Here is a 27,858-nt window from a genome sequence, read left to right as displayed (position 1 = left end):
ACTCAATTTCCGATTAATAGTCTTCAAAATATGTTTCAAGAGATTTCAAAAGATGTATTATTTTATTAAAATTTTTTGCTCCTGTTTCATCCTATAAAGAAGGTCTGAAGAAGATTCTATATTTTTTTAGTTATGTTTATCCACCCCACTATTCTTCATATAATCATGTACTTTTCAGCAACTTCAAAAAACAAAGTAAACTATTTAAATTGCCAAAAAAAGAAGAAGAATGAAAATGGAACTACTCTGCCCGAGAGGATAGCATTTAAGGTCAGTTATTTAGTTTCTCAAGGTAACACCCGATCCAATGAAAAAACCTCTGTTCTTTTGCAGCCCGCTTGTGTAACGAAATTTGTTTATGTGGATGAGCTACCATAAGCTTTCATTTAAAACATTGATATTGCAAAAAGGACGAAGAACAATTTGAGTCTCCTCTTGTATGAAAACTTCATCATTGTAATAAAAAATGTATTTTTCTTCAGTTTGAAACTTGGTAAAAATGGACGATGAAGTTTTACTGGTTCGTACTCAGGTATGTATATATAAGATGTGAGAAATTCTGAATTTCTGTCCAACAATCTTCCATCAGAGATGGGAAGCATAATGCATTTCGTTCTTATTACGACTCGTAAGAACTGCATACATATTGATTTTGGCACCACTGGACAGTGAAAAAAATTCGAAATAGAGGCCACTGAAATATTTCAAATATCAAGATAATGGAGATCATATTTTGTATTATTTGTTGTATAGTTTAGTTAATTTCAATTTCGACTTTCTTTTCAAGCCGAAAAGAGTTCTACAACAAAATGTGGCAAAGAAATATGTTTTGAAGAAGGTGGACCAGTGGGGATTTGAGAAAACTTGGCTAAACAAAGAAATAGGTAAATTATTGTTGTATACCTTCCGTAAAAATTTACGTTGTTTATTATTATGCCCATCGAAAATTTGTTATATTTTTGGCAACATTGTAATTTGTAATTTGCATGTAACTTAGCATCGTCACATCGAAATCGTTTGAGAGTTTTAAAGTGTATTCCAAAAGCTTGTGGACACTTTACTTTTTTAAACTTTTCTCGACACCCATTTATGCTGTATTAAAAAGTAAATTTTTAGCAGAATATTTTAATTGATTAATTTATTTTTGAAAATTGAAAAATGAAGAGGAGAAAAATGAAGATTTTTTCGGCTGGGCCACAAATATCGAATTGATACTTTTTAGAATATTTAAACTTCGCTGATTCCAAATCTGTGCTCATATTTTTTCATATCTTTCTTGGATCAAAGGCTACAGCCCATCAAAGTGGGTCCACTTTGGCCCTTTTTGACTGTTTTATCCTAGGGAATTTGCTTTTCTAATCTCTTGAAGATTAGAGTCGCACTTCTTCCAAACAGATTTTATCTTTCTGATCATTTCATCTTCTGAGTTAAATGGGTTGTTGAGTCTACCTTCATACACTTTTTCTTTTACTCTACAAAAGTGTATCTTTTGAATTGAATACATGTACATGTCCATATATTTTGAAAACTTCAGCTTCGAAAAGTCAAAAGTAGCCAAAAATATGAAAGAGTCAGATTTTTTTAGAATTTTTTGTTTTTTCGTCGCTCGACGTTTTTAACACAACTAGAGCATAGTCCCTCAGTCTTTCTTACAACAAGGTCTCGATGAATTTTATGGTTTACTTTTTGTTCTATTCAAACAAACTTATGATCATTACCTCGATTGCATTTTCACTTATCACATTATAGGTTATGGTGTAAAAACACAAAAGAAATTCATCAAAGGGGATTTTCTATTAGAATATCGAGGTGTTTTGCGTTTAAAGGCTGATATGATTGACATCGAAAGACATTATGATGAAATTGGAGCTGGGAGCTTCGTCTTTGACTTCAAACACAATGAAATTTCTTATTGGTAAGTCATCATAAGGTCAATAAATCCCCCATCAGCCTTAGTCTCCCTATGTGAGAACTGAGGGACCCATCATATTTTTTCCTCATTTTTTAATAAATTTTCTCCCCTTAGAAGTATCTTAGTTTTACAACAAAACTATTCAATTATTGACTTCTTTTTATAACAATGGTAAATAATTTCTGACTCCTAAGTGAATTTAAACTTTTCATTGGTTTTGGTTCTGTTGTTTTGAATGTGAGAAAAAGACAAAAGTATGATTGTAAAAAGTGATAGAATTATATATCTCCTCCCCCCAAAATTTGAAAAATTAAAAAACTTTTCCCCCATTATAAATTTGGCAAAATTTTGAATCCCCCAAGTTTGAGGGGGGGGGGTGAAACCAAGTATTATAATTTCAGGTTATTTCTCATCAATTCGATGGTTCGACACGGGGTGTCCCCAATGTTTAAAACTATTGATTTTCCATTTTTCAGCAAAGAATCATGAAAAAATACACACAAAACCATAAATCAACAAATTGAATTTAAATCTCTCTTAACGTTCTTAGTTTGGATGCTACTGAAGATAATGGATCATTATGCCGGTTTGTAAATGATTCCAAGCTCAATCCTAATGCTGTAATGAAAAAAATTGAAATTGATGGTGTCCCACGATTATGTTTGTTTGCATTACGCGATATTTCTTTTGGGGAAGAAATCAGATATTCTTATGGCGTGGCGTTACCCTGGCACCACCAAGAAAAAGTACGTTTTTGTTTATTTCCGATAAACCTTTGAGATTTTGCATCAAAAAAGTCTTTTTACCTAGGGAAAGAATTTTAAAATTCTGACAGTTCCGCTGAGGTGAATTTTAAACCGCCCAATAAGTAACTGGGCATTTAGTAGACACATGGAATGAGAATACTTTGATAGGTTGGAGTTTTCTTTCCTTTAGATGCAAAGGTTATTCTTGAATTTGTATCTGAATTGTTCGATTGGCTCGGAAAGGTACGTATTATGATTTATTTTAGAATTTTAGGAAGACTCGTCAGTAATGCATACAGTATATGGCCCCCAAAACGCAGATGACCCCCAAAACGGAGGTTGTCATTAAAATGAGGATTCTGACTTGAAGATTTATCAGAATTAAACGATTTTTGTTTATTTAGAAAGAATGATGGTTATACTAAAAAATGAGCATGTTTTTGATGGTTTGAGACAGATCCAAAATAACATATTTGCGTATGAAGGAGATATTTTAACACCAAAATAGATAAAAATTGCATATAACTCACTCTAGCTCCTTGGATATTGAAAATAAGTTATGAAAATGAGGTATAGGAAACTTTCTACACCTAATGCCGTTCAGAAAATGCAGATACATCTGTGACTTTAGAGAATGGGTAAAAGATATAGCATCTTAAAGGTCAACCAGTTTTTTGGGACCCTAGATTCTAAATATGAGAAAGAGCAAAAAATCTTGGAATTCCATTCCTATCAGGTTGAGTTAATAGCTTATAACAAAAAATTAACACAATATATAAAAATTTTCGCTGAATCAGCAAAAATGACAAATTCTGTCATTTTTTTGCAAAATATAGGAGAAAAATACCTTTAAAGCTTAATATTTTCAGTTTCAGTTAAGCTTTTCTTCTCAAATTTTCACAGCTTATTCCATACATGAATGGAGCTATTTTCAAAAGAGATTTGCAAAATTGTCATTTTAGTTTTTCCCCCTATTACCACTGGGCTTAATAATTTGATTTTAACTACACCTCCTTTTTGGGGGCCCCAAACCTGCATTTTGACAACCAGGGGTATACTGTAAAAATTTTATCAAACAAATTTATGCCCAAAACCCTCTAAATCACATTTCCAAACTATGGTCAAAATATTGTATTCATATCTTAAAGATATCTCGAGAAATCGCAAGCTATCTATCTTTAAGCGATTGAAAAATATTTTTAAAATTGAAGATTTTGAAAAAGAACTTCTGGGAAATAAAGTAGAGATGTTAAAGTTTTTCATACAGCAAAAATCTTTGTAAAACCTTTTCCCCTCTAGATTTGAGAGAAATTTTAAATCTGATCGGAGTTTTGGGGGCCACATACTGTAGTGGTTAGAATAAATCAGTATGCTTGATAATGATATTTCAATTTTCGAAATTAGAGTTTTTTATCCGTGTATTTTGGTCAGATAGCCTGTAAAGCAACAAAGGATTGGCTATGATGATCCATGTATTTTAATCGCATTTGATCATTGACTGTGGTTAAAAAAGATCTTTAAACACTTCTGTTTCCATATGTATTTTAATTTAGGCGGGAAGAAATTTCAGCGAATTTAGACAATTTTTTTCTCCAAAATTTCTCTCCGCTAAAATCATAGTCCAGGGTCTGGAGCTCAACTATTTTTTGCCTTTGATAATCTGATGGTGGAAAAAATAGATATCACAGCGCCATCATACAAATCAGAAAGCGAAGATAGTATACGGCAGATTTTCTGACTACTAAAATCACTTCTCTTAAGATATTGTAATCAGGCAGATCTCCATTCAGCGTGTTGCCTGTTATCAATTTAATATTTAGAGCTCAAGTTTTGTATGGAGGGTACTCTCAATAAAATTAGAAAAGACATAGGGTTCACTTTTTTAACCTGCTGAAATTTTGTATTTTACAGGCTAGCCCAAACTATTTTGCCGGTTCGCAATAAAAATCTTGAGCAAAACTCGTTCCAAATTTTTTAATTTGATCTAAAAATATCAAAAAAATTACAGACTAAAATAAGCCAGTTCGGGACTTTCCCTGCTAAATTATACATGTCTCAAATTTTAAATCTCGGGACTGGAATATGGTATTGATCTGAAACCGGAAATCTCAACCAGAGTTAGGTTGGTGGCAAAATTGACCCAAAATTGACGATTTTAAAGACCAAAACTTAAAATTGCTTTTGGTCTCAGGATGGTTACAATGGATACAATAGCATACGACTCCTGTTTTTGAACGTACCTGGAGGTCCTATAAATTAACCCATGTTCGTTAACGTATGTTAGTTAAAGTCTATCTCAAAATAATTTGCAGCTGTAACTTTTGATAGCCAATAGATTTTCACAAAAATATTATTTCGGCTCAAAAAATGAATTTCTATCTATAAGAATCACTATTTATAAGCGTAGATCAATGTTCTTAACTAAATTACTTATTATCCTAATGAGATCTAGTTGATTTTTTGCTAATGAAATGATAATTTTACCAAACATTTGGGTTCGCATTTGGGTTTGGAATTGAAATTTCGAGTTGCTGAAATGTTTTTTTTACAAGAAACTGGGTCGAATTTTTTACCTTCTTTTTATAAGCACGTGCGGGAAAAACCTTTTCACTGGCCGGAAAAGCTTAAAAATTACCATATTCGGCCGAAATTTAGTAAGTTTATTCTTTGACTTGCTTTTCATTATTTAAAGGTAAAAACAGGGTGGCCACTAGTCCTGGAAAGTCCTTAAAAGTCCTGGAAAATGGGGAATTAGTAAAGGCAAAAAGTAGTTGAGCTCCAGCTCCTGGAGTACCATTCGTTTTGAAGATGTCGAACTTTCGTTTTCTCACATTTTTGCTTGAAACACCTTTCAATTCATCGCGGAAAGTTTGTACCTTTCAACACCTTCGGCCTAGTTTATGTAATTTGAATTTTCAATTGCTTGTTATGCTTGAGCAAATAAGTTTTTTGTTATGAAATTTTCACAGGTGACCCATATAAGTATGGTTTTTCACTTTTGACAAAAATTAGATCAAAATATGCAATTTGAATTTTCGATTGACGTCACAATTTTTTTACGCAATCGAACTCGGGGAAACGTCTATTTTTATACAACAAAAATTGAGGAAAAAAGTAACCTTGTATAGAATTATGGGATCAGGTCGGGTTAGCGTGGTACATGGGCACCAAGCCTATCAGTGAGAGTTACTGATACGCTTGGCCCAAAGATAAATTTACTGACCTAAAGTAACCCCGCTTAATTCTCCTCCCATTTTCACTGATACGTTTCGCACCCAAAACGCGTTAGAACCTAGACCCTTCACTGATACGCCTCGCACCCAAAACGTCTTAGAATCTAGATCCTTCCCTGATACTCCTCGCACCCAAAAGGCGTTAGAACCTAGACCCCTCACTGATACGCTTCGCACCCAAAACGCCTTGGAACCACACCTTTCCACTGATACGCTCCGTACCCAAAACGCCTTAGAACCACACCCTTCCACTGATACAAAAAATTTCGTTCGAAAGAAGGAAACGTTCGAGTTACGGAGACTCTACAGTATTAAAACTCCAAGCACTTTGGGACATTATTTCGTCTTCAAGACGTTGGGAAACGTCCGAACTTTTTCGTGGGTCACCCGGTAATCAACAGCGCCAGACAATTTCAAGAAATACACGTTTTTTTTTTTATAAGAACAAACTATATAAGAACATAAGGCTTCGAGGCCCAAAAATTTAAGAACATTCTAAGAACATACTAAGGCTTTGGATACTTAAAAACATGCAATTTCTTAAGAAATTACATCAAAATTCTAAAAAAATGCTGAAAATAAGAACATTTTAAGAACATTTTTAGGCTTCAAATCCAAAAAACTAAGAACATCCGAAGGCTTCGAAAATTTTTGATGTTCTTATAAAAAAAAAAACGTGTAAAGGAAAAACCATAACCCAAAAATCAACATTTCATGGATTTTAAATAAAAATAACAAGAAATGTGTTCGATGTTACAGAAATATTTCGGTTAGTTCGAAACACAGGTCACAGGGCACATGACGAAGGTCACAGGACGCAGGACACAGGACGCAGGACATACGACTTGGACTGGCATTTTCTTTATCTTTATAAGAAACAAATTGTAAAGTGCATGTAAGCTTTCAAGTACAGCTAGGCACAACGCTCATAGACATTAGAGGTGAAATTTTAGCCTGGGAATCCATGCTATGATTTCTTCTTTGATAAACTGATGGCGAATTGTATAGCATGGTCCGGGCTGAGAGTTTGAATTTCTCAGATCCTAATAACAGTTGAAAACATAGCCAATCAAATTTTGTTATTCTTTTACTGGTTAAAATTTCTTAGAGCACGGAATTATTATAGATACTGGAAAAACAATGAGCTGAATTTTGCCAATTTCTCATGTACAAGCCTTGTCCGCAGTAACGACATTATTGTTCACCCTCCTTCCACTATTAAATAATTTTTCGTAGCATTTTAATTGCATTTCTCATCAAAATTCACTTATCGAATTCCCAAATGAGACTTTAAGTTCTCCTCCGAGATTCAAACTCATCTAGTTAATTACTATTTATACCTCGTTATGACGTTTTAAAATAACATGTATTACTTTTTTTGTAATTTAAGGCGTTATGTATTGATGTTATGTTATGTATATGTTATGATCTTATTATCTTTTTTCCGGTCTGCACTTTGTTGACCTGTAACCTGCGGTTTACACAAACCGAGTCAATCACTCACATTTTTAAAGTTTAAAATGTTTGGTTTTTATTTTTTCATTTTTATTTATGTGCTTTGTTTTTGTTGTGACGATTGTAGAAAAAGTAAAGTGTGAAAACTTCCGCAGCTGTCGACTCAAGTTTTTAATTGTAAATGTGTGAATAGAATTTGTAACAGTGCTCGATAGCTTTTTATCCAGAAAGAAATAGACTAATTTATACTGCTACTGACAGTTCCATGTCATCTTCGGTGGCAAATTTCTGTGCCAAGTTTCTGTGTTGCCCGATGATTGTCACAGTAGATGGTATGGAACTGTCAGTAGCAGTAAAATTTTCTATTTCTTTCTGGATCATCAGGTATAAAAAATTCCTCCTACAAGATTGCGTTTTTTTAAAGGATCACAAAGAAAATAGGAAAATGTTCTTGGGAGGTATAAAGATGATTAGTCCGGTGGGACTACGACGGAAATCATGAAAACTGAAAAATTATAACTGAAGAAAAAAATGAACAGAATTTTTAAAGTTTTGCAAATTTGACCTTTGTGATTTTGGTGATTCTTATAAAAAGAATTCTTATAAAAAACTGTGTCATTGTCGAGAATAAATTTTCTCACGTGACGACATTTTAATATTAGTGGCTATTTTATTTTGTTCTAGCCGTACATGTTGAACTGGTGGTACATTCAAAAAAAAAATCTTTCTCTTTTGTTAAAATTTTGATTGACAAGAAATGTGACGTAACGATACCTTTTGTTTTGCGAAAGGGGAGATAATTATGCGTGAAAGTGTGAATAAATTTTCTTCCAGGAATTTGTTATTGTTGTGTTTGTAGAGAAATATTTCAGTCAGACAGAAGGCTTTTTGTCGATTTATGGTAAAAATCAGGAAGCATAGAATATAGAAAACTTCCAAACTCTTGCAAAATTGAATTTATGAAGCAAAAGTTTTAAGTTTGTTCTCGATGGTTTTACCTGGTTTTACCCGTAACTCATTGATTTATCATGGGCCGCCGACCACATTTTTTCAAAGTAAAAAGAAAATTTACCAATCAATCCAAATTGTGTCTAATAACGTTAAAACATACCTGTTTTAGGCAATCTAGAAGGGGTAAAATTCAAAAATTTTCGCCCGTCGGCGCCAACCATGGTTGCCTCCTACGTCAGTATATCATGGCCCTATAACTTTCAAAGTAGAGCCGCGGCATTTGTTTATATTGCAATTTTATGTTTAATTTTTAAGTGTATTCAGAACATTTAATTTTATGGATTAAAACATCCCAATTACTTACTTAATTTCCATGTTAACAAAAAGGCTACAAGCTCGCTAGATTGATTGAAAAAAAAAGTTGCATTCACAAAATATCACTAATTAGGCAAAAAAAATAAAGAAACAAATTACTGACGAAAAATACTGTAACTTTGGATAGCCAAATGGCTAAACATTAAAATTTGGAGGGAAGCTACCTTTTATCATTGTTAACAATATATCCTATACCTTATTGGAACTAATTTTCGCGGTCGAAAAAAAATATCCGGAAAATTGCATTTCGCGGGTTTTAACTTTCGCGGTTTTTTCCATTCTGGAATTTTCGCGGTTTTTTCCATTCTGGAATTTTCGCGGTTTTGTCCTTTTTTGGACAAATTTCTTTCATTTTCCTAGGGATTTTTCAAATTTTTCGATAAAATTGTATTTCGCGGGAATTAATTCCTTATAATATATCTCTTGTAATCAGTGAAAACTCCTAATTCTTTCTCCCAGTGAAAACAGAGAAAACCCTTGACAGATGGACATATCATCATAATTTGCTATTTGATTACTTAGGAAAACCCGCTAAATTTTACTGTGAAAAATTTAAGCATGCTTTAAATATTGGGGTTTCCTCGGAGCCGAAAAAATTAAAGCAGAAGGCGGCAACATAAAAGGGATGAGGAATAAATAGAGCGTCTATTTAAAATTTTCGTAAAGGTCGTACCCACTCAGCATTTTATGGTCGGCGAACAAGATAAATTACATAAATCAAGCCTTTAAATGCTGTCGCCTTGAGCGCAACAAGAGTTAAAACTTTTCAACTTTTTTCGCTAGGCTGTGCGGCTTCCCCGTTGTTTTTTTTTAAATAGCCAATCAGAAGAGACATTTAACTCTCTTGTAACGTGTGCAAAAATATATCAACATACTGCATGTGCGGAAGAATTCCAAAATTTTATTTACACAACAAACAATGGACCTATTATAAAAATCCTCTACAAGCAGCTAAAGTAAAATTAAAGTGGGGTCGGAACTGCGCTCATAATTTTTTAAAGCAAGAGGTGAAGAAATTCAAAAGAAATAAACAAAGCATTAAGCGGTCACATATAAATTTTCTGCTATAATCACTTGTTTCTATGACAACGAAATAAAGCATGCTTTAATTTTCCGGTGTGACCCCCCCCCCCATTGAGTTTAAAGCCCGAAGGGCTAGAGTTCAATCTCTAACCTTTCTCAGGCAAGAAAAAGTGAAGCCTTGAAAAATGCGCCGCATTTTTGACGACAGATTGAATCTAGCAATTCCTTTGTTTACGATTGATATTTTTTTCGAAATTTAGCGGTAAATTTTAGTTTCAATCTGTCATTTGTGTAAAAACTAGGCGAGCCGCTCAAGGCCGCGCAACTTTGGTAGGATTTGTTGGCTTCAAATCCTACCAAGGAGATTGACTTCTAGCCCTTCGGGCTTATACTTCATTGGACCCCCCCCCCATGCTCAAAAGAGAATGAGTTCTAACAGTATCGCTTCGGGACATATTGTTCTCGAAAAACAATAGGAAACCATGGCAACCCGAGCTTCGTTGTGATTCTTTCTCACTGTTCAGCTTGAAGAATTTTGTGACACTTCTTTGCGACATTGTCAAAACATTTTTTCACACCTTCACACATTGTTCTAAATTACTAAATTGTTTTTCATTCTTGCGAAACCTGTCAAAAACAATCGTATCACAAAAAATTATTCTCTTTAAGTTTCAATCATCGTAAGATAGGCTGTGGAGAAGGAGCAGATTTTTTTCTGATTTTATTTATTCTCAAGCAATAATGGACACGAACAACGCAGCTCCGCCTACGAACACTCCAAAAAAGAAAAAAGCGTATGTATATACTTCTAGTTTTTCGGACTAATTTTTTTTTTTAGATTCACTTTTATCACCATAAAATTTGGTATATACCAAAAATAACACTTACAAACTTCATTTTTTTTTTGGAAAAAATAGGGTTTTTTGGACTGGCAAAATTGCTTATGAGTTTTGATTTTTTTGCATAAAGATTGAGGGCAAAGTTGTTTTTTTATTTTTCTCTTCGAATTTTGGTTAATCCGCTTTTGTCATTTTCAGGCAAATTTAGCATATCTCCCAATTGGCTTAATATTTTTTTTGATTTCTTGCATAATAATATGAAATGGTAATCCTACCTTAAGGGAACTAATTTTCGCGATCGACACCCGTTTTTTAGTGAAATTCTTCCGTTTTCTTAAAGGGTTTCAGAAAAACATCGTTTTCCGCGGAACTAATTTTCGTGGTTGACACCCAAAAAATCCATAATTAGTCCCCTTAAGGTATAATTTGTGTTATCACGTTTATCACAAGCGTGTGTTTTCACCCTCTCGAATCTTCATAACCTAAATCAATTTTTCATTCTTAACAAGTTTTTTAGATCACTATTGACCCAACCCACTCTGTTTATTACACGTTTTTTTAATAGAAATCGAAAAATTAAAAACATCGTAAGAACATACCCAGCCTCAGTTTGGAAAAAAAAATGACAAGAAACTACAATTTTTTCCTCTTTTCAAGCAGTTTTAACCGAAGTAGGGATGGATTTTCTAAAATCGAGAGTCAAATATTGTCTAAATTTTACCAATTTTAAGTGCTCTTTATTTTGCATCAAATTGTCGATTTAGAGTAGTATGAAAAATTAAGAACGCATTTAAGAACATCTTAGGCTGAAAATTTCTAAAAAAAATAAGCACATCCAGGCTCAGCCAAATTTTAGGTGTTCTAATAAAAAAACGTGTAATCTTTATATATAAAGCTAAAAATATAATAACAACAACTTTTCGTTTTAAAAATATGTACAAAGATAAAAATGTCTTTTTTTGTGTATAAAACATTCATTATACCAACTCTAAAGTAGGTTGGAACAAAAGCTTCGTGCAGAAGTTCGTGCTTTTGCAAAAAAGTTCGTGCCTTTTGAAAAACTTTTGAAGAAGCACAGGTCGTTCTTCGTTAAAATAGCGCTCTTCAGCGGCACAAAGCTTATGCTGTGTATGATGGCTATGATACGGATATTGAAAATCAAATTAGGCTATTTCATGAAATTTTTGACACGAGTGCGCCTATTTGGCACCACTTGTGGCATTAACTTCTGAAATCCATTTTTGACAGTTTGCCTACTGCTGTTTGTAATTTGTTTGTGCTCAAATATTTCCGGATATGGATATTGTTAAATCTAACTTTATTGGACCTACCCGGGTGGGGTGGAGGTCCTATAAATTAACCTGTGTTCGTCCGTCCGTTCGTCTGTTACCAACTTTTCTCAGGATTGAATCATAGGAATCTTTTGATTTTTGGTACAAAGGTGCCAAATGGTGTTGGCCAAACAGCCAAAATGTGACGGAGCCCGATTTTCGAAAAAACATTTTTGGGGGTAAATTTGGGCCAAAAAACGGCCAAAAAACGGGTTTTTTGGACTTTGTGGAAAATTGGATCATTAATTTTTTCTGATTTTTTGCATGAAAGTAGGGTACCATCATAGGTAAAAGATGGCTCAAGCAGATTTTTGCAAAAAAAAATGTTTATCTATAAGAATCACTATTAATAAGCATAGATCGATGTTCTTAGCCAAATTATTATTTTTATTATTATTATTAATTGTTATCATTATTATTTCTGAGTTTTCTGTAAACCTTATTGAGTACCCAGAGGTGCTTTGTCAAGGATGCTTTTTGGAGATGGGAAAAATGGGAAGGTATTTTACAATCTTTACAAATTCTCCAACTTTTTCTGACCAAAACTTTGAGTTTTCAATGGGAAAAGTGGGAGAATTAGGAAATTTATGTATCAAAACTTTCTCCTGTAAGCTGTGCATTTTTCTGATAGTGGATTGTTTTAATGAAGAAAATCGTTTAATAGCTTCCCTGGTAATGAAAGCTCGGATGATTGCTCGGATTTCTCGAATTTCCAAGGTTCCGAGGATTTCAAGAAAAATATTACTTGTTTAAAAGAGTCATATCTCGGAAATAGCTCGGATAGCTCGGAAAGAAAATGCAATAGTTTAATGAAGCTTTTTTTGAGTCATTTTAAACTCGGTTAGTTCGGATTTCTAGGAAAAATTGTAACTTGTATAAATAGCATTTTTTTTTAAAAAAGAGAAAAACTCAGAACTTTTTGTAAACTTTTCTAAAAAGAGAGCAAGTTGATAAACTGAGACCGTGGAGCACACGCTAAAGTTACGAGGAGAGCGAGTATAATAAAACAGCAATTTAGAGACGCTTGCTGACGTTACCAAAAATAGCAAATCGAAGAGACAGAAGTGTAAAAACAAAAAAACAAAGTACAGTATGTGGCCCCCAAAACGGCGATCAAATTTGAAATTTCTCTCATATCTAGAGGAAAAGAGATTTTACAAAAATTTTTACTGCATGAAAACCTTTAACATCTCTTCTCTATTTCCTGGAAGTTCTTTTTCAAAATTTTCAATTTCAACAATATTTTTCAATCGCTTAAAGATAGGTAGCTTTTTTCTAGTGGCCCCCAAAACGGAGGTTTGAAATTTTAGCGATTTCTCGAGATATCTTTAAGATATGTATACAAAATTTTGACCATAGTTTTGAATAATGATTTAGAGGGTTTAGGGCAGATTTATTTGATAAAATCTTTACAGTATACCCCTGGTTGTCAAAATGCAGGTTTGGGGCCCCCAAAACGGAGGTGTAGTTAAAATCAAATTATTAAGCCCAGTGGTAATAGAAGGAAAAACTATGAACATATTTGTGTTTTCCCTTAAATTTACGAGCCGATGGATGTAAAATTAATGATTTTTATGAAATATTTCAAGTTTTTCGATATTGCAAAGTCCAAACTGAAAATTTAGAAATTTTCAAAATGACAATTTTGATTTAACAACGTTTTAATCAAGTATTTGAAAACAAATCTCTTTTGAAAATAGTTCCATTCATGTATGGAATAAGCTGTGAAAATTTTAGAAAAAAAGCTTAACTGAAACTGAAAATATTAAGCTTTAAAGATATTTTTCTCATATATTTTGCAACAAAATGACAGAATTTGCTGTTGTTGCTGATTCAGCGAAAAATTTTATATATAATGTTAATTTTTTGTTATAAACTATCAACTCAAGGTGATAGGAATAGAATTCCAAGATTTTTTGCTTTTTCTCATATTTAGAATTTTCGGTTTTGTCAATGCTGATTCTAGGGCTCCAAAATACTGGTTGACCTTCAAGATGCTATATCTTTTACCCGGCCTCTAAAGTCACAGATGTATTTGCATTTTCTGAACGGCATTAGGTGTAGAAAGCTTCCTATACCCCGTTTTCATAACTTAATTATTTTTAATATCCAAAGAGCTAGAGTGAGTTATATGCAATTTTTATCTAATTTTCGTGTTGAAATATTGCCTTTAGACGCAAATATGTTATTTTGAATCCGTTTCAAACCAGCATAAACATGCTCATTGTTAAGTATAACCATCATTCTTTCAAAATAAACGAAAATCGTTTAATTCTGATAAATCTACACAAGTCAGAATCTTCATTTTAATGAAAACCTCCGTTTTGGGGGCCGTCTCCGTTTTGGGGGCCATATACTGTAGGGTTTTTTTTATTTCTTTTTCAAAAGTATTTTTCAATTGTGTTGATAGTTTCTCCCAATAGATATGCTTTCATTTTTCTTTATTTTTTTGTATTTTGACCAGTTATGTCTTATGTGTTTCATTGTTTCAATGTTCTTTGATTTGTTTGATAACCAGGTAGGTCCATAACTTGTTTGCTTGAAAATTGTTTTTATATATGTAAAGTAATATTTGAAAAGTTTGAGATTTTCAACCGTTGGCTCCTCCTTGTCTCTGCATTCCCCCTGCATTCCTCATGTTTAAAATTTGAGAATTATATATTGATAGAATTTATGTAATTAATTTAATTATTTTTCTAATAATCAAAGATTATTCCAAGTTTTTAAAAAGGTTTGTTATCCGACGCGCGTAAATAGCGACATTTGATTGGCTTCTTTGCTGTCCAATATTTTTGAATATATAGCTTCCATGGGGCTATATATTTCAAAAATTGACGTCACACAACGAGTTCAATGACAATTGAGCATCTATTCTTTTTGACGTTACGTCACAAAATAAAAATGAGACTTTTGAATAAAAAACTAACACGAAACCAGATTTACGAGCATATAAATTGGAATTATGTTTGAAAACGAGAAATATTTTAGCAATGAACGGATAATAAACCATTTATTTGGACGCAGTCTCATCCAGGGCTACGAGACGCACGCCCAATATTTTTGCATATTGGATTCGACTTTGTCCAATACTCTCGGGTACCTAATAGCCGCCCCCCCCCCCCCCGGCTAATTAATTTTTCGAAAATTTTCCACCCAGGACATTCTTATTCTAACCCCCTCGCTTATTAATTTTTGGGAAAATGTTTTTGAAAGTTCCCTTTTTTGTCTTAATTCTGCTGTATTAGCCTCCTTTTCAAACAATTTCCACCCAGGACATTTTTATTCCAACCCCCCGCTTATTAAATTTTGAGATTTTTTCCAACCCCCTGCTTATTCCAACCCCCCGGCTATTAGGTACCCGAGAGTAACTTTGCAATTATCAAGAAAGTTTTAACCCTTTCCGTGCCGATGTCGTATATATCCGACATGCAAATTTTCACTCTACTTGCCAATATCGGATATATCCGACATCAATTTTTTTTACCTAATTGCCGAGGCCTTTAAAAAAGAGGGAGCTCTATTGCCGAGAAATCAGCTTTTAGGAAAATGGTTTTCTTATTTGCCAATGTCGTATATATCCGACATAAAAAAATCCAACTAGTAATAGTGACAGTATATATTAAGTGCTCAAAAGATTTATTTCAAGTTTATTTTAGTCTATCATAAAATATATATAAAACAAATGTCAAATACAAATGTCAAACATTGGCAAATAGGAATAAAATATCCTTGTCGTATATATCCGACATGCGGCAACACGAGTTAAAATTTGCATGTCGTATATATACGACATCGGCAAATCAGGTTACTAAAAAAAATTACCCCTTGGCAAATGGATTGGGGTACAAAAACAAGGTAACGGCACGCAAAGGGTTAAAACTTTCTTGCAATTATAAATTTTATAAGACACAAACTTTTTTTAAAGGCGCAAACTTTTTCAAAGGCACAAACTTTTTCAAAAGCACAAACCTTTTTTCAAAAGGCACGAACCTTTTTTTGCAAAGGCACGAACAAGGCCTGGGACAACTTCTTGTGCCAAACGAGGCTAAAAACTTTTGGGCATTCTGTACTACTGTAGACATCGAAAATGGTCCGATTTGGCCAAAATATTGCTCACTTGTTCCATATAGGTAGCAAGAGTTAGATGGAATTACCACTTTTCTGTAATAGCCAAAGTGGTTCATAAAACTCTTTACAAATTTTTTTTCAAATCGGCTTTCTCTGATTACCTATCGTTGTTAGAAAAATCAGCGGACATATATAAATTATCAGAATTAAAGTTATTTTGTTAATTCAAACCTCACAATTTTAGGCAAAATACTAGACGATCCTATCGTCTAAACTTAGGTCACTGTAAAGGGAATAATTTAAAAGTAATTTTTGGCACAAAGATGTAAAATGGTAATGCCCGAAATGTGACGGATCCCGATCCCTAATCTACTCTTCAACGTTATTAATTTTATCGTCTTTTATCGCATTCTATTTTTGACTGCCATTATCAAGTAGTGTGATTATTTTCAATTGGGCCTTCGAATGATTGAGCCCAGTGCGGTTAGCACATTCTATAGCATCAATACTGTTCTTTTCTTTTTAGAAAGGAGCTGTCTGACCTGGACAAAACAATTGAAAAGAACGGCTGTCTTTATTTAAAAAGTGAAGAGAACGAAAAAAAGATGACCAATTGGATTCCTAAAATTGTCGGTAAGGTGATGAAAAACGGTAGAGAGAATGGCTATATTTTGGAACATCAACCAAATACAATGGCAGCTGATAATGAGAAAATGAGGTACGTGCAACTGATACCGTTATATTCAGTAGAGTATTGCTATATTAAAATCGCAAGGAATCAAAAATTTTTTTGGTTTTGTTTTCCTTGCAGGGTTCCCAGCGCTCAGGGAAAACCTGGGAAATCTGGAAAAAAGGCTGTATTTGGAAAAAGTCAGGAAAAGTCAGAGAAAAAAAAGTCAGGGAATTTTCTCACAGGTTGAGCTATAATTTGAAAATCAACAATTTATCTTAATTTATCCATTTCATTTTTTAAGGTTATATGAAAAGTGACAGTTACCAACTTTTCTCAGGATTGAATCATAGGAATCTTAGAATTTTTGGTACAAAGGTGCAAAATTGTAGTAGCCCGATTTTCGACAAAAAAAATTTTCGCCAAATTTGGGACAAAAAACGGCTAAAAATGGGTTTTTTGGACTTTGGATCATCAATTTTCTCTGATTTTTTGTATGAAAGCAGGGTACCATCGTAGGTAAAAGATGGCTCAAGCTCAAGCAGATTTTTGCAAAAAATTTTGTTGGCTCAAAAACCACATGTTTATCTATAAGAATCACTATTAATGAGCATACATCAATGTTCTTAGCCATATTATTATTTTTATTAGTTTTTTTAAAATGAAAATGTCACGGTGGAGGGCAATGGTTTGAGTTTTCTAGAAACACTTATTATTTTTTTGCATGGCTGAAAAACGAATCTTTATCTATAAGAATCACTATTTATAAGCATAGATCAATGTTCTTAGCCAAATTATTATTGTCACGGTAAAGTGCGATGGTTTGAGTTTTCTGGAAACCTTATTTATAAGCTGTGCATTTTTCTGATAGTGGATTGTTTTTATAAAAAAAGCGTTTAATAGCTTTTTTATTTCTTTTTCAAAAATCTTTTCAATAGTGTTTGATAGTTTCTCTCAATATATATGCTTTCATTTTCTTAATTTTTTTGTATTTTGACCAGTTATGTCTTATGTGTATCATTTTTTCAATGTTCATTGATTAGTTTGATAACCAGGTAGGTCCATAAAAGTACCACTTGTTTCCTTCTAGAGCAATCTTTGGGAACGTTTTGACTGCCAGAACTTTTGGAATAGACTTTAAAATAGCATTGATATTCTATATAATTAAATTATATTTTTAGAACACACATAACGATGAAGGATGTATCATCTTATACTTCCCTCATGGCGGCAATTAATAGTGGAGGAAAAGGTAAAGCGCTGTTGACAATCCAATTCAGCCCAATCCTCCGTACAGATCAGTGGTTGACTGATTATACCAACAACCTGGTTGATCAATTGATTGATATTCCAGTCCTTCATCCTATTACTGTAAGTGCATTTACATGTTTTATAATTATGGGGTTGAACAGGTTTTGGAAAAAATGCCTTATTGCACTTACTCCCCCACTCCATGTGATATACTACATGGTTTTTATAAGCAACCGGAGCTGTCTAGCCCTAGCCAAAAAATTAAGGAACTTGGCTAGCAAACTAGCCCTGAAACTGAGCATAAACTGAAAAAAAAAGCCTAGTAAGAGACATCATAATGACATTTTCGGCTCAGAATCCAAAGCAGCTTTTTAGTTTGAAATCTTGAAAATGGCTAGTAACTACAACCCTGAGTCGAAAACCGGGGTTGCTTGTAAAAAATGTACACTTTCCTGAAAGGTTGGAAATACCTTCGAACACAACTGATTAAAGACAAACAATATTAAAGTTTAAAACATAATCCTCATTTTGAGAGAAAAGCCTCGAGATATTCTCTCAAATAAGCAGAAATTGTCTTTAAAAATATTTGCAATATCTCAGTTTGTATCTCAGTATGAAGTATGAAATTTCTGATCGATTGATATATAATAAGCGTATGTTTGCTTTCAAAAAAATTTCAATTTTGACTGAGGGGGTCCCAAAAGGGGGTCTCCGCTAAAATTCGGCCATTATGGATACCCAAATGAGAAATCCAGGTGGCACGGAAGTTTAAATATTCTAAATACCATAAGGAACAAGAAAAACCTCGAAAAAATTAGGCTCGCAAATGGATAAGATACTTCCCGGCTCGTACCAGTCTAAAAGTGTAGATATATAAACTCGCTAATAATCGGCTAACAATTCATAGTACCTTAAGGGAAGAAATTTTTGCGGGAACAAAATTTCGCGGTTTTCGCGGATTTTGCCTAAAACCGTGAAATTAAGTTCCTGCAAAATTAAGTTCCCACGAAATTTTACAAAATCGTCAATCCGCGAAATTTAATTTATTTCACGCTTTCCCCCAAATTCGTACTATTTCAAGCCTTAAAACAGGTTTTTTGCTTATTTAATAATGCTTTTGGCCATAAATATCCTGCAACCACGAAATTAAATTCCCGCAAAAAAAAATAATTTGACCAACCGCGAAATTAAATTCCCGCAAAAATTTCTTCCCTTAAGGTAAACAAAAAGAAAATAATAAAACACAAAGTTAAATCCGTTATTTTTATCTATTACTATTTTAGAAACCAGGACGACAAAAACAGGATACCTGGGTATATCCAGATGGAAAGGGTAGAGTGAGGATTTTCAAAGTAATAGATGGAAAATATGTTGAAGTTGACGAGGTCGAAGCAGGCCTTACATCTCTCTGTCACGATTTTTCAAGGGGCCTAAACTTTGCAGGTAAATTTCATTTGATTTTTTTAGACTATAGCAAGGTTGGGCAAGAGTTTTTGGTATGCACGGGCTCTATTACGTGATGTTTCCACAGTTTAGCGCCTATTATACAGGCTAAAAGGCCTGCCTTTTTTACTTGTAAGGAGTATTCTATCATGTGAGATCTTCCAATGTTCTGTAGTACGCAATCAGTTAGGAACTAAAGCATTTCAGTAAAGGATTGGATAGGGCCAAAAAATCAAATGTTAACAAACAAAATCAAGGCTAGAATGGCGCGAATCCAGTCTTGAGAACTCGCCTACTAAGAGAGCTTGTGTATCAAAATAAACTCTTGCTTAATCTCACTTATATATTTTTACATGAAACTCTCATTGCCCTACAAAGATCCTAAAGATTAACCTATGTTCGTCCATACTTCTGTTAGAAGTTTTTATCGTTTTTGAAAATTGAAAAATCTTGCCGTGTGTCGGTCTGTTACGGTTAAAGAGGTTTCATGACGCCTATTTTCCAACTTTTCTTGGGAAAAGGTTGGAAAGAGCAAAGTGTGGGAGTGCTCTTTTGAAAAATCAAAGATACACTTACATTGAAGCGTTGTATTAACAGCGTAGTGGTATAGTGGTTATCGAGTTTGTCTGCCGCCTAGGAGGTATTTAGCTATTTTTTTTTATATGGGACTACTGGTTGAAACTCTCATTTGCTTATAATAACGATTGCTACATTCTATTTTCCCAGAAAAATTGGATGGCACTTTTAAGGACCTGGACCATTGGTAGAGAATAACTCGCATGGAAGTTCTTTTCCATGCATAATACAAGTTTATTCGGCCGCTTTAATGGCATTGCATTACGAAACTATTTATAAAAAGTTTTCTGGATGTCCGATGCCTTTGGTTATTGGTCGTTCTGGTACTGCGAAGACAACACATACGAGAATTGCTGCACGGACAATTGGTATCAATGGTAGTATGTATCGTAAGTGCCATTTGATGCATAGAGAACTTTGGTTATATTATGGTTAGCTTGAATCATGTATACTTAATATCTAAATTTTCCGATGAGTCTCTGCGTCTCTGTTATTGTTTTTCTCAGGAGAAATCTACCAATGAATGTGAATTGAAAGAAATATTTTGATTGAAATCATAATTTCTTTAAACCTTTCGCTGCCTGCACTAGCCACAATCAAATGCAGAAACTTTGACCAGTATTTCTTACTTCAGGTCCTACCAAGGCTGTTTTTAGAAAGACGTGTTGCTGCTCATTTGCCACTTTGGTGGGAAGATGTTGAGAACAGGAACGTTCTTGAGGCTATGGTGTTTATGATATTTAATCATGTAAGTGTAACCGATCCTAACTAACTTTTCTCACCTGTTCTCAAGTGCCGTTTGTTTAACTCTATGTGACATCATAGTTCAAACGCTTAGTCAAGCGACAATATTTTCAGGCTGTTGAAAAATACCCAAAACCTTTATCAATTATCAAATAAATAAATCAAGTTTTTTAGACCAAAATAATCAGGGGATCGGTAGTGTCATTTATTACTGTGAGGGTATAGCAAAAAGCGAGAAAATCTTTTGCTACCTAGGGGGCAAATTGTTTCGCTTACACTTTTGCCACTTTTGCCCTTGTTCCCACTTCTGCCACCATCATGTTGAAACATTTTTAAAAAGTGTGAAAAGTGGCTCCTTCAGCTAACTTGTGTCAGGCAATGTGTAAAAACGAGACCCACGTTCCTTCAAATACGGGCCCGAAACAGTAGTCCTGCTAGTTAAAATTCCGACGGCAACAGAGCCTTATTCTAGGTCTTTATATTACATTTTCAATCGGTACAACATAAATTATGCCTTCTGCCATCTTTGAATAAATTTATTCTCTAGTTACATAGCAACGGAAAATTAATGCAAAATTAAAATCAAATTTATGCATTCGAAAGCTGCCATTTTGTGTACCACTTTTCACACAAACTGCACGAAACAAAACAAATTTGCTTTTTGCTTGGTGGAGATTGAGAATTTACCACTTTTAACACAAAGGACACAAACGATCATTTGGAATTAGGTGGCAAAAAATGTAAGCACTTTTGCCACTTTGAGACACATTTTGTAGAAACAATTTGAAACCTGGTGGCACTTGGGGCAAAGATGTGAAAAATAGCAGCGAAACAATTTGCCCCTAGGTTAGTAAAATGCTGAAATAGGTGGTATTATAAGAAATTTCTAAAAGTTTTGATAATACAGGCTTTCCTTCAAATACTGGCTTCCCTCCAAAAATACAGGCTCTCCTTCAAAATTACAGGCTTTCTCCAAAAATTCAGGCTCTCCTTCAAAAATGCAGTTTTTCCTTCAAAAATGCAGGCTTTCGTTCAAAAAATATAGGCTTTGTTTTCAAAAATACAAGTAATATCTAAACATTCAAACATTCCATTATTCAATTCATTATGGATGGCCATGTAACTACCCTAAAGTAAGCTGGACCTTAACCACGACAGGAAAATTTTATGGAGATTTCTCAAAATAGAGAAAATCAAATCAGAGTCAAAAAAGTTTGTTTGGATCTCAAAAACTTAAAAAAATTGAAAAAATTGAACAACGTTTTCTAAAGGAAAAGGCTTTGTATTCAGTGCACGTAGTTGCCTGTGGGCAAGGAAAGCTGCTGCGAAATACAACGACTTTGTTTACTAGTCTAAATCGACATTGATATGATAAGATTATCTTTTCGGACGTTGATGTACAAAGTATATACAACTGGTTTTCTATTATGATTTTTTTCGTCCCCTTCATACTTTCTTTTTGTTTACATAGTACATGATTTGTGATAATACTGTATAATAGCAACTTGAAGGTCCTTTTGTGTTAATCAGCAAAAAGTGCACCGAATCGCTGGGTTAGCATTTGCGTAAAAACAATAGAATTTTACTAGTGCCCAGGCTTTATGATGTTCGACCGCTGAGAAGAGGATTCGTTAGACGTTAGACTTAGACTAGTAAATGTCTGTTATAAAAGTTCTATAATAGAACTGTCATAAGTGTCTCCTTTTATACGGTTTTAATCATATCAAGGGTAATCAGTTAGTCTGAATTAGCCCAATATCCGGTAAAATCTTATTTTATGATTAGGATATGATGAGAATATTTCTTTCTGCTTCCATTCCTGAAAAACATCTTTTTTTGTACTCAACAGTTATTATGGGATGCCGTTATTATGGAAATAAAACTATTTTTTCTCGTTTATGTAGTCGGAAGTACCAAATTGCGACAAAGACGAAGACCCGCCTGCTCCACCCAATACAATGCCCATTGGCACCACCAACGGGAAATTTTTGAAAAACTTCCGGGCAGAAGATTGGCCAAGGTATTCATTTTTATTATGTTTATAACTGCTTCATTTGGTTTCCTACGGAAGTCCATTAGTGCCATTCAGGCTCTTCTCTAACTTTCTAACAAAGAAACTAAAAAGTTGATGACGAATCAAAATTTACAAAGAAACTAAAAAAAAATGAAGGGACTGAAAAATTTTATCCTCTAAGTAGCTGGATTACAAGTGCAGAAGAAAAAAGCTTACAACACCCTTAAACCAATAAAAAAATTTCAAAACGAACTCAAACAGGATTTACACAAAGCCTAAAGGTTTGAAAAAATGAAGCTTGATAATTTTCACAAAGTAATTTATAGATCGTAGAAAAATAGTCTCAAGGGTACAAAATACAAAATGTTAATCTTGTTTACACTCTTTACACCACGGGGGGAAATAACTTTGACTTTCTTTTTACACTAGATTTGAAGAAAGAATAGTGTTCATTCCGATTATGGAGAAAGTGGAGAGTCAGCTGTCGCTTATTGAAATAATGAAAAATGACGAAACATTTGATCAACTGCGTATTGTAGCCAGCCGCTGCTTTTTAGATTGCCTCAGCTTGGTTGAGGAACTCGAAAAAGACCATTTTTACACTGATGCTCACCTAGTTGCTACCGACAAACTTTTCTCCACAATTGACTTCTTTGAAAGTGTGCGATCGAAGAAAAACTATGGAATATTGTTATACATTACATCTAAGGTTTGTGATATTGTTATTAACTGCATATGGTATTGTTATTAACCCTATATCTGTCGACTAAGTGTATTTACTTGGAAATTTTTTCACAACCGATTTGATCTAAGATTAAAGGTTTTTTTGTCCAAATATTTCCACTAGATAAAGAGATGAATTTTTTTCTTTTCCATTTTTCTTCTTTAGTTTTCAAATTTTTGAAATGAAATTAGAAGCATAATATTCCGAGGGGTAAATCACTCCAAAAAAAGTGTACAAGATTTTTTTGATTCTTGATTTTATTGATTTTTTTTTATTTTTTTTTGATTTCTTTGTTTTTTTGCCTGATTTTATTTTATTCTTTTGATTTTCTTTATGATTTTTTTGATTCTTCATGTGATTTTTTTATTTTTTTTACTTTTTTCTTGATTTTTTTTATTTTTCATGTGATTTTTTTTATTTTTTTTTATTTTTCTTGCAATCCTTTTGATTTTTACCTGGGACTGTTTAATCTCTGAAGAGACTCAATTGCTTGATTTTTTTTATTCTTTAGTTGATTTTTGGACCTACCCAGGTGGGGTAGAGGTCCTATAAATTAACCGATGTCCGTTCGTCTGTTCGTCCGTTCGTCCGTCTGTTACCAGCTTTTCTCAGGATTGGCTCCTTTATTTATATTTATTTATTTATACTGACGTCATAATTTCAGAATCTTTTTCCTTTTGTACACAAATCACAAATGAAAGCTTCATCTGGTACCAGATGTAGAAACTTTCTTCTGACACGCTAAAGCTCTTAATGTTTGGATTACGGCATTTCGCCAGAACGCTAATAAAAGGTTTTTCCCATAGAGGTTTGGACGTCAGCCCCCGTTTTGGGGTAACTAATGAAAAAGCTAGATATGCTTGTCGGCACATCAGTCGACTACTTTTATCACTCTCCGATGGAATATTGGTCTTATCCTTTAAAGCTTCAGCATGGGTCACCGCCAATACGCCATCGGCATGTCAGATAAATGAAAGTTTCAATTTTTAAACTGTCAAGAGTGCGCTCAAAGTTTTCACCAATCGAATTCTTTGAAAAGGAATGGAAATCTTGCTTTTTGTCAATAAATACATAAACTCCTTTCAAGTCCATCATTAAAGTAAAGAATGTAAGATACAGAATTAAGTTTGATGAAAAAATCTTTTGTATTTGAAATTGCATCCTTGAAATAGCTGGAATCGTATTTAATTTCAAATTTCAATCACGTTTTTCCCTTTAGATTTTATCTAAGGCTGGATTCTCACAAGAAAGAATCACTGAGATAAACAAAACATTCCTGATCAACCATTTAAAACCTTTTTTGGAGAAAAGGGTGGTTGATGAAAACGACACAGACATTGTCAGAGAAGAAGCCTCGCTAAAGAAATTTTTCATCCGTGCTATGGAAAATCCAAAGGTAGGCAATTTACCTGACCTGTTTTGAACTTGTTTCTAAATACTTTTGATGACAAAACTGTTCTCAACTTCAGCTGGAATCTGACAATGACTAGGTATATATATCTGTATGTCTGTCCGAAAACCTTTGGGCAGCCTGGAGACTTCAAAAATGGTCCGATTTGGCACACACACTTGATCCTTGGATGAATACTTGGCCGTGTTTTTTTTCATTTTTTCAAAATTTTAATTTTTTGGGGCTTTGGGACGAGTTTAACCTTTGTCAAAACAAGGCTAAAAACTTCAGGCTAGGCTTGAGACTTATGGAAAATAATGGTTCGATTTGGCTGAAATTTTGCACAGTTAACCCTTGGGTTAATCCCTGTGGGTGCTATTTTGATTTTTCATTTGATTTTTTAAGAAAACCGGTTCTCAAATTTGGGCATAATACTTTAGTTTCAGGTTCCTTGACATATTTAGAAAAAGCCTGCGTACATGAATTGCTTTTTGATTTATTTATTCAAGACTAATTAAGAATTTAATTACAAAAATGACGTTTTGAATCGTGAAAAGACGTTATTAAAAGATCAATCTCCCATTCTTTACAAAAATGTTTACATTTAATGAGGAAAAAAGTATTTTTCTTCCGGTTTCTTCAGTACCCAAAAAAAATTGTTTTTTCTGAATTTTTTCGGAAAACTTTTCTTATTCATTGCATCAAAAGTTACAAGTATTTTTAAATGCCAAAATCTGTGACGAATAACTGACAAAAAAACATTTTTTTTAAGATTTTGAGATGAAAAGCTTTTACCAAAATTTTCCGAAATTCTATTTTTAGCTCCTTAGTAGATTTACCCCCTGAACCAGAAAGAATTTTAAATTTTTGGATTCAGGTATTATCAGCCTAATAGAAAATGTATAACATGTTATAGTTTTATTGGCTAAATCAGGTAGAAATTTACACTTGGACATGACAAATATGAAAAGTTCACTATGGACAGTGCCCTTAAAAACAAAGTTAGAATAATTTTAAGCGAAAAGACTTCTAAAACCCTCAGATTTTGTTGATTAAACTTTTAGCTATCAAACTTACAATTGGGCTTACAAATGATTCAAATAATATAATAATACTGGTAATACTGAAGTTCAGCCCAGTGCGGTTAGCACGTTCTTGCGGTTAGCATGTTCAAACTTTTTCAAAATTCAAATAACCTCAAATCTGCATTACTTACAAAATGGAACATTCGGTCGTCTAATTTCTTTTTTCCTTTTTTTTAGACATCACTTTTCGTAACTGACAACGAGAAAGCTGCTGAAACATGCAAAGATTGCATTTCTTTTGCACTCCAACCGATTAACACGGAGCTGAAATTTTTCAAGCCGGATCAGCTCTCAAGTATTAGACAAATAATTGTAGAAAATGGATGTGGATTGACCAAACGAAGAATGATCGGTGGACCAAAAAACACCCAAATAAATTGCATGCATATAAAGGTCGCCTTCATGAAAGAAGAATTCACTTCATTTTTTGCTGGTAAGAAACATACTGCAATCTATTAATTTTTCTGAATTTTCTAATTCGATTATCACTACTAATTACTATCAATACTAATTTTGGCAGTTAGTCGAAAGGCTATTTCCGGCCGGTATTAAATCTGGAGTTTATCAAGTTTGAAAATTTTGGCGGATGACAGAAAACCAATAATAAAAGGGGTTGTGTCCATTGTGTTTGTATGGCAAAGAAAAGATGACACCCAGACTCAACTTGAGCTGAGCTAGAATCTGGGAATGTATGTATATATGGCTCGATAGTACCGGGTACACCACGAAAAAGTTTAACAAAAGATTTGCATGCAATAACAAGGACAATTTCAACTCACACACTCCACCCATGCAATTTAGCAGACTCTAAAAAAATATCATTCTTGTCTTTTCTTTTATTGTCAATTGCTTCCATGTTCTGAGAAAAAGTTAATCACCGTTTTTTAAAGAAATTTTGACATTTTGATGAAAAGAAAAAGTTCGTTTTTTCGCTATAACTTTTGATCCAATCATTCAAATTTAAAGTTGTATACATCAAAATCTAAGTCAGACTTTCCTCTAAACGATAAAAAAAGAATGGGAGTAAAATCATTACTCGATGTCTGAAAATAGCCCGGCAAACTCTTTAGGTGTTACTTGTAAGTGTGAACGAATATATTGTAATAATTTCTTTTCTTTGTCCTTCTAGTAATTCAAAAACATCAATTTTTTTCAACATTTTTTTTCATCAGTTAATAAGTTTTTCTATTTAAATCTGCATTAGAGAAGGTGCGGCAAATATTGGAGGGCGGCCCTTATTAGACTTAATATTCATCCGCAGCTTGGATTAAAATTTTAAAAGGGTTCTCAGATCCTTCCTTCTAAGAAGCCCTGGGGTTTACAGCGCAATGCAGCGGAGCATCAGGATCTGCTTGGAGATTATGTTGTTCCAAAAAAGTATCGCTTTTTGTGTTTAGAACGACGAAAGGCATCCATTACTCCTGCTGAAAACTCAGGTAAGAATTTCGGTTTCTTTATTAAGATTGACGCATTCAAATCAAATTTAACCGTTATGGGGTACTAATAAACTTCATGACCAAAACGAATATACAAAAGTTTATAATGCAAGAAACGCTTAAAAGTCAAGGAGGACTTTTTCTACCTGCTTCTGAGACGGAATGATTTTAGTCTGTTTCTCTCGAGATGGGCTCTTTACATTTTCAAATTTGTGCAAAATGGCTTCATAAGTTTTTTCTGACTTTTATTATTGACTATTTTTGTTATTTTCCATGCTTTCATCTACCTAGTATAATATTATTATTATAATAGCCATGTGTGTCTGAAGCCTTTTTGCAGCGTTTTGATTTTCACTAGCGATTTTAGATTTCCATTTACCTTTTTCCGGGGGCATGTTTTAGATTTGTATCAATATATTTAGCGTAAAACACGAGACTTTTGATATAACCCTTGCCCCTGATTAGTACCCATGCCTAATATAAAATCTAACAATAGAGCGCCGAAAATTTACGCATTCCTCCATACTGAATTTTGTGTAATCCCTTTTTTTTTTTGGACCTACCCCGGTGGGGTGGAGGTCCTATAAATTAA

At 33.6% G+C, this 27,858-nt stretch overlaps 2 protein-coding genes across 2 annotated transcripts; both read left to right on the top strand.

The window, feature by feature from the left end:
- The first annotated feature begins 182 nt into the window (after positions 1–182).
- Positions 183–20,110, top strand: LOC136800511 (uncharacterized). Its single transcript, XM_067057171.1, has 10 exons — positions 183–270; positions 483–532; positions 788–884; positions 1,750–1,915; positions 2,463–2,658; positions 2,849–2,901; positions 16,460–16,651; positions 17,785–17,974; positions 19,138–19,297; positions 20,024–20,110. The coding sequence occupies exons 2-10, from the start codon at positions 500–502 to the stop codon at positions 20,062–20,064; spliced, it is 1,128 nt and encodes a 375-aa protein (XP_066913272.1). The 5' UTR covers positions 183–270; positions 483–499; the 3' UTR covers positions 20,065–20,110.
- A 68-nt stretch (positions 20,111–20,178) lies between these two features.
- On the top strand, positions 20,179–27,349 carry LOC136800512 (uncharacterized). Its single transcript, XM_067057172.1, has 7 exons — positions 20,179–20,262; positions 20,508–20,621; positions 22,522–22,637; positions 23,061–23,340; positions 24,575–24,751; positions 26,008–26,263; positions 27,228–27,349. The coding sequence occupies exons 1-7, from the start codon at positions 20,248–20,250 to the stop codon at positions 27,332–27,334; spliced, it is 1,065 nt and encodes a 354-aa protein (XP_066913273.1). The 5' UTR covers positions 20,179–20,247; the 3' UTR covers positions 27,335–27,349.
- The last annotated feature ends 509 nt before the right edge of the window (positions 27,350–27,858 follow it).

The sequence above is a fragment of the Clytia hemisphaerica genome, unplaced genomic scaffold (genome assembly GCF_902728285.1).
Source record: "Clytia hemisphaerica strain Z4C2 unplaced genomic scaffold, Clytia hemisphaerica genome assembly, whole genome shotgun sequence".
Lineage (NCBI taxonomy): Eukaryota > Metazoa > Cnidaria > Hydrozoa > Leptothecata > Clytiidae > Clytia > Clytia hemisphaerica.
Note: the sequence above shows the minus strand (reverse complement) of the source record. Positions and strands in the feature narration are given on the sequence as shown.